This window comes from Anneissia japonica, unplaced genomic scaffold, assembly GCF_011630105.1.
Source record: "Anneissia japonica isolate Jap-2015-1 unplaced genomic scaffold, ASM1163010v1 scaffold1417_len1240632_cov203, whole genome shotgun sequence".
In the NCBI taxonomy this organism is placed as follows: Eukaryota; Metazoa; Echinodermata; class Crinoidea; order Comatulida; family Comatulidae; genus Anneissia; species Anneissia japonica.
The window spans coordinates 1,098,378-1,109,066 of NW_022727891.1; the positions used below are offsets into that span (position 1 = coordinate 1,098,378).

At 35.0% G+C, this 10,689-nt stretch overlaps 1 protein-coding gene across 2 annotated transcripts in view; it reads right to left on the reverse strand.

The window, feature by feature from the left end:
* The window catches only part of LOC117113928 (cilia- and flagella-associated protein 47-like), an 82,294-nt gene that overhangs the window by 2,165 nt on the left and 69,440 nt on the right, over nucleotides 1-10,689 (reverse strand). For both annotated transcript variants that reach the window (XM_033257440.1, XM_033257439.1), the window contains one exon: nucleotides 3,474-3,642. In XM_033257440.1, coding sequence (XP_033113331.1) covers nucleotides 3,474-3,642 — 169 coding nt within the window. The remainder of the gene's footprint in view (nucleotides 1-3,473; nucleotides 3,643-10,689) is intronic.

The window sequence follows — 10,689 nt, forward strand, 5'->3', positions numbered from 1 at the left end:
CTGACTAATGAGGTCATTTGCTTTTTCAATGGAATTTTAATTATACCGTAAATCACATAGCCTAAAACCTCAAAACAAACTGTTTACATAACCCTATAAAGGCTTGCAGTGTTCATTCAGTAGTACATTTGATCATAGGGAAAGTAAAAAATAGGAAAAAAAAACATTTTTCTTTAACTTTTATATAAAAAAAATATATTCTTATTCAAGAATTGTTTTCAGAAAATTTGATATTTTTCAATAATCTTCCTTCTTACCGTTACCACAAATGTTAAGTTATATATTCGTATATACAGGTCAGGAATTAAATTCATAATACATTTATAATGTATACACACATTCATGTTTCTCTATAAATAGTGAACTGTGGTCGCTAAATAAATCGTTCGCAAATCGTTCGATAATAAAGTAGATTGTTTCCAAAGAGGTTTACTAAAACGATTTTTTATATATTCATCGGCCATAACGAACATTGAACTCTATAAAAAAGAACCGATCTCCCAACTTAATAATAGGAATATAATCAGTTGTATTAATAATACGATAAAAAAGATATAGTGACTATGCTGTAATTACTATGATAATGAAAACTCTGTTACGGTTTATTTATTTCGAGTTGCGTGGGAAAATCCATGATAATGTTTCTAGAAAAAATCAGCTGTGGTTGCAGTTGTGTAATTAACTTTTTTATATTTAACTTTTATAGTTAAATAAGAATCTTTGGAATAAGTAAGAATCTTTGGAAAGACAGATTAAAGACCAAAGAGTACCAGGGAAACCTCCTTGTTCGTAATTTTTGGAAGTCTAGTAATAAACAGTGTTCGTTTTATATGAGAATCGATAAAACCACCGCCATGATAAAACTGTATGCTACGCCAACAAAAGTAAATTTTGTCAACAAAGCATAATATAGTAATACAATTAACAATTTTAAAAAATTTTTATTATTGTTGATTAGTTGTAGTACAGGAACTTGAATTTGCTTGTATTTTTTAAGGGTCGTTTAGAAAATGCAAACATTTTCACAAACATACAGATGATATTTGGGAGCGACTCCTTACAAACAGTTTAATCTCTTTATATCTACACATTATGTCAGTGATTGTGTAGATGTGTGCTTCAAATTTAGTTAAAATTGATAATTATATAATTAAAGTTGAAAACAAAACTCTTGTGTGTGCCGCCGTTCCAAAGGCGATACCTCCTTGCTCGACCAAAGTAAATGAATAAATAAGGAATACTGTTACGTTTGTTGTATGTTTTTAAATTTTTTTTTAAACAGTGATGGTTACAAAAACAAAAAAATTACTAGGTGTGAAAAATGTCAATTGCTCATTTGGCAAGTTACACTCTGTATTTCAGCTACTTACGGAAATCGGTATATTATAATTTGATTTACTTTTATATATTTTTAAATAAAATGAAGTACAGTATTGACAAATTCAGTTTATTTCCGATAAATATCATAAAGTTTAAATTTCTGTATAGTATTTTGAATAAATTGATTCTAATTGGTAATCTCGTATTTTGCGTGTTGTTTATTTTTCATTGCCTAAATTAATTCAGTTAATTCTGGTTTTCAATGTAGCATTTTTACAGTAATTTCAATTAAAAAAAAAAAAAACATTTTATTATTAAAAGTTTTAAACTGTTTTAATGATTAACTATAAAACATCACTATTCTCTGTTCTCCACGAGTGCTACTCAGATTGAGGATACTGGCCTATATAATTTACATTCACCCCACAGTTAATAAACAAATAATTAAATATTTAGTTAAACACAGACGAGGCTTGCTAACTAGGAGATTGTCTTGTTTAATTTATTACCGTATTGCACATCAGACTTAACACAACTACACATGAGTACGAAAATGTTTATTTTTATTTATTAAGTAAAATACTTTAAAGTTCTTAAAACTATAACTCTATTAGAACATACCGCCGTCAACACATTCCTATACCTCCCGAGTCAATTAATTAAAAAATCATCATCTATTGATACATTTGTTCATAATGATTTTTAGTCATGAGAAGAACACTGGATCATGCCACGACTGAACCCCGCAGACTGAAAGTTAAGGTGGTATAAGCCCATTAGCCACATGTTATACACTAGGCTCAGAGTAGTCAACGTGTGTCCACTCCAGCAAAAAAAAATTAAGACTGCCAATCTTCAAAAGCAGGGGTGAAAAATAACCTCCTACTATACCAATTTTTTGTAAGGAAGTAATTAATGTATAGGCCGATAATGATATACTATTATTTTTGTTGCCAAAAGGGGTTACAACAATGACAGACCTTTTGGCCTTTATGTTGTGCTTTGTATATCATCCTGTTCTATTCTGTTTTCCATTATTGTAGTGTATGTAATTTGTAAAATGTTTTTGATATAGGCCTAATGACTATAAAGATTGACAAGGCTCATGCGGAAAATGAGGATATTACATTTATAATTATTCATTTTGTATTATGAATGTCATTATCAATATCATCATCTGTTTGCATAGACGACGTTAGTTAACGTGCCTCTATTATCAGATTCCATCTCTTCCTATCAGTGGCCAACTCCTTCACGTCTCGTTTTTCAGCTGTGTTTAAGTTGATTCAAGACCTTATTTATTGTTTGTATAAACGTGGATTTTGGTCTTCCTCTGGTACTTTCGACTTTCCGGTGGTCTTCATGAAAAGCTCGTTTGACAGATGTATGATCGTCTGGTAATCGGACGTACTAAATGCCCTAACCATTTCATGCGCCTTTTCATAACTTTTGTCGACCATTTCTTGTCAACGGTCCTTTTATAGAGTTCAATGTTCGTTATTTTAAAACTCGTCTTAGTAAACCTCTTTGGATACAAGACAATCTACTTTATTATCAAACGATTTATTTAGCGACCACAGTTCACTATTTATATTTCTAAATATCAAATTTTCTTGAAACAATTCTTGAAATAAGAATATAAAGTTTTTTATAAAAGTTAAAGAAGATGCAGTTTGTTTTTCTAATTTTAACTTTCTCAATGATCAAATGTACTACTGAATGAACACTGCAAGCCTTTATAGGGTTATAGGGTTAGGTTTTAGGCTATGTGATTTACGGTATAATTAAAATTCCATTGAAAAAGCAAATGGCCTCATTAGTCAGACCATGAAAAATGGTCAGACACATCAAGGACATTTGCTAAATAATAAGTGAACAAACGCCAAGTGTTCAATAAATGGCCAACGAAAATAGGCATTGGTTTTTTCGTTATATATTTATATATTATTTTATATAATATATAATATTTTATATAATATATAATATTTTATATATTATATAATAAATTATATAGATGATAGTGATGATGATAATAATTATGATTCTAATGATGATGATGGTAACAATGATGCTAATGCTGCCGGTGTTGATAAAAATGGTGGCTAAGATGATTTATTTATGACGATAGAAATACAATAGTAAAAGCACCTCACCTGTACAACCAGCTTTGCTCGATATTTTTTGCCATATATCTTGGGAATGAAGGTTAACTGGATCAAAGTTCCCTTTGTTCCCAGCGCCTGTAGCTCACCAGTTTGTGGTGTGACGCTAAATTCCTGGTCGCTTTCAGCCAAGAAGTAAGCGGTGAACATCATTGGATGTCTATTATAAAGAAATAAAGATTCCAATTATGTGCAAAGGTGTTCATTCAAGGATTTATTCAAAGAATTTCTTTGTAGCCGGTGGCTAAATTGTGTAAAATTTATAAAAGAAAAACATACATATGCTGTGCATGATAAAGGGCCTGGATCAATAAAATAATGTGCAGGAGGTGGTACAGCAAAGAGAGGGTAAACTTTAAGGAACACTTGCAGATTGAACAAATAAAATATTTTAATGTAAGAATAGATCATTAAATGCTCCCTAAAAGTTCAATGTCTACCTGTTGACTACTAAATGTGTAAATTGCATGTTTTAAAGCAGACCAGCACAACTGTTCAATTCTTCTTTTTTCTCTAATTTATTTCATCTCAATTTCTTTTTTCTTTTCCTAATTTGGAAGGGGGTGGCGGTGGAATCTTTTGGCTTTAACTCCATCTTACTAATTTCATCTTATATTCTTAAACATTGATTAGCACCAGTGGTGGATTCAAGGAGTGCCTGAAGATATATCAGTGGCAGATGAAATTTGAAATAGCGGGGGGACCAGGGAGGAACTTTTAGAGGTGGAAGGTCTGTACCACCTTAGCCTCACCATGGTTGGGAGTGAGGTAAAAAAAACAAACTATAATTGTGGCACCTCTGGATGGTTGGAAATGCCACTCTCAGTCTTAAAATTGTGAATACAATTTTCTTTTTATCTCCATATTTTTTAAACTGACAAATCTAGTCAAGCCCAGGCTGGCAGGGCGCCCACAATCGATGTCAGAGACACATTATGCTGTTATGTAACAACAAAACCCTTTTTGGTCAGGGTGATAGAGTGAGGACCATATGGGTGGGGCAGTTCCAGGGCCCCTATGGGAAGGGGTTCTGCGGAATGCTGCACGAGAGCGCATAGGCGTTACGCCACTGACCTCACTCTGCCCCCCACCCCACGTTGGACAACTTATCCCCCCAGAAAATATATCCTACAGCCGCCACTGACTAGACCTAAGAGTCTTATTCATGATCTCCTTGGGTTTTGTTTAATATCAACTGATCAAAAATATTGAATCACATTCACTATAAGTGAGATTAATCATTACAGATGTGTGCAGCAAGCTTATGCATTAGCAGTGTTTGTCTGAAGTAAATTTAACTTTTTTTCCTTCAGACACAACATAACCATCTTGACAGATCTATTAATTTCATCTATATACTCATTAGTACCATCTTTGATAAACACACAAATTGCCAAATCATCAGTATACTTTAATCAATCACTTGTAAACCAGGTGGAAAATAAATGAATAAAACACATCCCTGAGAGGCTCTCTGTTAACCATGGATGTTCATGACTTTACATCTTCAATTTTAATCAATTTGGCTTTCTTATTTAAGAAAAAATGAACATGTTAATTTCATACACAGTAAACATTCACGTTAATCAAATTTTTCACCATAATTTGCAGCTGAATAATTTTCTCATAAAGTAACGGATGTAACAGGAAGTACACCTTTGGTATTTCAAAGTGTTCAATGATACTGTGCAAATAACATATCTTTCCAACCCCCTCCCACATGGGGTCATAAAGCATGCCATCATTCTTACTGAACATATATTTCATATAAATTATTCCTTCAAATTTCATGACTGGCTGGTAATCATTGGGTGACACTTTATTAGCCTTAGGCAGAAAGTTACTTGAGCTGTTTTCGCAAAACCAAAACAAACAATTGAAAAAAGATTACCGAACACACGAGTAAGTTAGTCGCTGCAGTATTTCAATTTAACCCAATGGTGTTATAACGTCATTCACAATTTTATTATTTGCCTTACTTTTTGCACAATATTCATTTCCAAAGTAAGCCATGAGTCTATCTGCATGGTGCAGCGTGTATAAAGCAGAGCATGTACTGCATCGTACAACCACTGGCAGGCGAATCCAACTCTGTTCCCAGTAAGCGCTAGACGACGTGAAGCCGTTTACTGATTGTGGGTGGCAGTCTGAATAGATCCTCATTTAAAATAATCCTTGTGCGAGCATCGTGCTATAGCGTTCACCACGGAATGGCGTCAGCTGACGAACGTCTAGCGCAGTGAGTGCCCGACTTAAGGCATTGGGCTTTCAATCAAAAGGTCGTGGGTTCAAGACCGATACTCAACACCATGCTTCTGAATGATTTGGGATGATATTAGTGGTGCTGGACCACAAAGGTAACTAGGTATACTCCCCAGGGAGTGGAGGCGGTTGCACATTGTGCTTCCATAGTGAAAAAAGCGATTTGAGCAGTTCTTAGGAAATGGATATGTGCGCTTTATAAGTCTTATAAAAGAAAAAATAAATAAAATGGATGAAGAATTTTTTTACTTGCATCTGGTGATTTGCTGACCACATGGCCAAATATCTATACTATTTTCGTATTAAGTTTATAGTTACATATCTACTTGCTTCTTGATATATAGGTAATTTATCTAAACTGGCATTTTACAATGATATAGTAATGATGTTCCCTTGTAATAATATCAAAATAATACATTTTTTTAACAGAAATACACTTGATTCACCCAAGGGTGTTTTTCATGAAGGCTGTGCAAGGCCATGTAAAGTAACAAAATACAAGGTATAAAAACAATATCAAGACAAAAGTAACGAGAAAGAACAATGGAATGACATTCCAAAGTAGAATGTTATGTACTGCGCCATGCTTGTTCCTTGTAATAATATATTTTTATTACTGTTCTACAGTTTTCATGTGTAACAAAACATAGAAACAGCGTTAATATTGCATTTATTTTATTACAGCTTCGTTTTTCGCTTTGATGTTGTTATGATAGAATACACTACATTATATTTTTGAATTATTAAAGAACTATAATATCTACATTTCCTCCTAAATTTACAAAAACATCAAAAATAAAAAAGAGGGGGTCAGAACAAAGAGGAACAAGTTCCTACACCCAAAGGCTTTGTCTGCCCATACATACTTTCGAAGAGAAAAGTTGATTCAGTTGTACCATTATTGTTGATTTTAATTAATCTTATACATATCAAACTAAAATTATTTAGTTATATGAATTAATAGTAGATTTATAGTGATAAGTGGTCACATTAATTGGTTAATCAGTGAAAATGTTACCTTTCAGAGTCTTTGTTGTCTGAGTCCGAGCTTTCGCTGTTATCACAACAGGGAACTACCTTACTGGTTCTGTGACCATTCTATGGTTGAACAGTCACGTAACAGCAGGTCACTGAAGATAGCTGGTAGGGTGGGCTTCTGGGTGTGAATCTCAATGCCTGAATGATGCTGTAAGTAGCGTTAAGGCATCAATATAGATCTTTAGTTGTTGTAATTGTATTTCATACTGTATTGCTTTTTTACTTTGATGTATGTCTTTTAACTTTTAATTTCCAGTCCCCAAAGGAGACCAGTCTTGTTGACCGATTTGACCACCCTCTCTGGTTCATAGTTACCAACCTGAGATATTTGAAATGCGTGAGTAACTACAACACTTGATTGGGGGCGGGGCCCCAGGATGTGGTCCCAGGAGGGTGTATGGTCCTAGGGGCATGGTACAGGAGGAAAATCCCCTGGTGCTCCGACGATTCTTGTTGAATTGATTCTCAAATGAGATAACGAAAGCTCTCTAATGACTCAATTTACTGTATGACCATTTTTGTAGTTTTCATAAAACCAATTTCTTCTAATTTTAAATACATTTTACCCCGAATTCGTGATAATTCGTTATCATGCACAGACTTGACAAATTTATGATCATGCATGTGTTTCTGCAAAATGTGTATTTCATCCAGAATCACTTTAAAATGCAGGACCATCCCGCACAATGCTAGATGGTTGGTAAAATATAGTGATTAATAAATAAATGTATTGATAAACAGTGAAGTGGTATAACATAATAATAATAATAATAGTGTAGTTTTATATAGCGCACATATCCATCTAATGTAAGATGCTCAGGGCGCTTGAAATGTGGACTAAGAACTCGACCAATGACTTTCTTCGCCCCTAAGGGTCCCTTCGTGTCTGTGCTACCCGGTAACCCGGTACCAGCAACTCTCGTCGTCCACCACAGGGGCTGTCTGTTCCAGTACACCGGGGTAACCCCCTACTCGTCTCGAAGGATGTACTGGGTTCTTTATAGTGCACACGAGCCATTAGATACACTAGGCCTACGGTTTATAGTCCTTATCCGAGAAGACTTGTTCTACCACCAGAACCATAGGCGAGCGAGCCGTTCGAACCAGCGCCGATATTATGGCTATAGCTTGCGGCGTCCCTGCTAACCGCTCGGCCATTCAACTCACCAACATTCAACATGATTACTACGATGTTAATAATGCACTTTTTGGTTCCTTTTGTAGTTGTGATTTATTACTAACATGATTTATCACTTTGAAAGGTTAAATAAAAGTGTGGCAACCAAATAGCAGGTCTTTTCCCAAACCAAAACAAACTCGCATCTGGCCTAAAACTACCGAATTTACTCATACCATGACAATAATAATAAAATTAATTATATAATGTCATTTTATCAGGTGCACCCATTCATCCCAGGGAGTAGCTCGCAGCACCAGTTTCCCCTTGCATAATGCAGCTGTTGGTGTAATGGCGCAGAGAATGGGAATAGACAACACACTCTATCAACATCTGCCAAAACAATGTACAAAACTACCCTTTTGGGTGTTTATATAATCACTTATAAATATATTTAATAGATTTGATGGGTTTCTACCTAAAGGTTATACACAGAGGAAATCTGCACAGGTAAGCGCTTACAAAAAAAATTATTGCTTTCAAATCCAGCTGTGATCCTCCTCTTGCTACTCAACTAAGTAAATTTATAGTGGTAGGAGTTGTGCAAAGACATGTTGAAACAATAACTTTCATAAATTTAATTTAAAAAGTACTTAAGATAATGTTGAATCAGGTTGGATATTATGTGAAATTGTAGCTTGGTGGTTAAGATGCTCAGTACCTTCCAATCGCAGGGTCCTGGTTCAAATCCTGTAACAGCACAGGATTTTTCTCAGGACTAAAAATATATACTCCCGAGCCTTGTAATAAAGAATTAGTTTATAACACATTACATTATTTCATTATGAGTGTTCCTGAGTATCAACTGACCTTTTCTAGGATAAGATGGGGGTCACCTTATACACACTATACATGAGTATACATATGCCTCCAAAGTACAGGGGCGGATAGCTATAAGCGGTCTTTAGATGGTCTTAACGCTTAGCCGGCTATAATCGTGATGTCACTACTGGTCTAACCAGTTAGCTGTCTTAAATTTTAAAGTCTACTCAGAGGAGGCTTAAAACGGTCTTAAATCATATTCATGGTGTTACAGGTACTAGACACAGGCCTAGATCGTCAAAGACTAAGAATTGGGCGACGAATATTCTGCAAGCTTCTCAGTAAAAATCGGTCTACGTTTATTTACGTTCATTTTGATAAATATGCATGTTTTGAGCAAGCGTAACAGTCCCCTCAATTTTATGTTACCACGAAGTACTTTGTTTGCATTTCAATACTCAAAACGATCTAAGTGAAGACCGTTTTATAGAAATGGTCTGTCAAAGTGATGAAGCCGGCTTTATTTGAGGTGTTAAGACTACCAGTTAAGACCGTTTTATAGCAATCCGCCCCTGTGTAAATAAGCTGGTTCACCCTATATCCCTATACACAACAGGCTGTGTATACATGCCTACAAACTACAAATAAGCCCACCCTCTCATAGTTTCAACTGCCTATTACTATGCCAAAGTCAACTGTTACAATGATGATGGGATGAGCTTGAATGGATGGATGATGGGATGAGCATTAGACGAATGAATGAGCATGAATGGATGAAAGTTGGTATGAGCATTCAAATGGGTATAAATTGATTTTCAAGGAGATCAATTATGGAATGAGCATTAAAGGATAGATGGAGGAATGAGCATGAATGAATGATGGTATGAGCATGAATGGATGGATAGATGATGGGATGAGCATGAATGGATATGTCATAATGAGCATATGGAGAAAGTTTGGTATGAGCATGAATGAATGGATGGTAGAATGAGCACGAATGAACGGATCTTGGGATGAGCATGAATGTATGAAAATTGGGTCACAGATGAATGGGTGGATGTTGAGATGAGCATGAATGGGGAATGTTGGCAGCATGAATGGATGGATGCTACAGCAGCAGTTGAAGGCTATTAACTGCCTAAGGCAAGATCCCTAATCTTCATTTAGACATTACAAAAAACTCCCTACACAAGATATTTTCTAATGTGTTACTCTACCTTAGTTTCACATCGAACCATAAAATTTGTAGATCTATTTACATTTTACAGAAATTGGACTGAAATTAGAATCACTTGCAATAAACTCAACACTGTAATAAAATGGTATTTGAGGTAAAACCTCTGGTACACCATGTGTAATAAAATGGTATTTGAGGTAAACCTCTGGTTGGTTGTCTGAACGTTTCGTTAAGATTGCTCTGACCGTCATCAGCAGACCAGATGATCAGACGATTCTAATCTCCTGATGACAGTCAGTCAGATAAACAAACAAATCATGCGCGGTGCAGTACTGGGTAATCCAATGGCAGTGGGCGTCCTCCACAGGCATATCCTTTGTTTACGCTCTTTTGTTCTATCTTTACTTTTGATTAGAGAGAATAAGTACAGTCAAGTTGGGCACACAGTGTGTTGTATGATTGTCAGCCAATGTTAGTAAATTAGAGTTTACTTTTATTAATATATCTGTCATTCAATGGCTGCAATATTTAGTGGTACCGTATATGGCAAAAGATGATAGTAGTAGATGATAAATGGTTTGTATCTGAGGCAGCATGAACGGATGGATGCTACAGCAGCAGTTGAAGGCTATTAACTGCCTAAGGCAAGATCCCTAATCTTCATTTAGACATTACAAAAAACTCCCTACACAAGATATTTTTTAATGTGTTACTCTACCTTAGTTTCGCATCGAACCATAAAATTTGTAGATCTATTTACATTTTACAGAAATTGGACTGAAATTAGAATC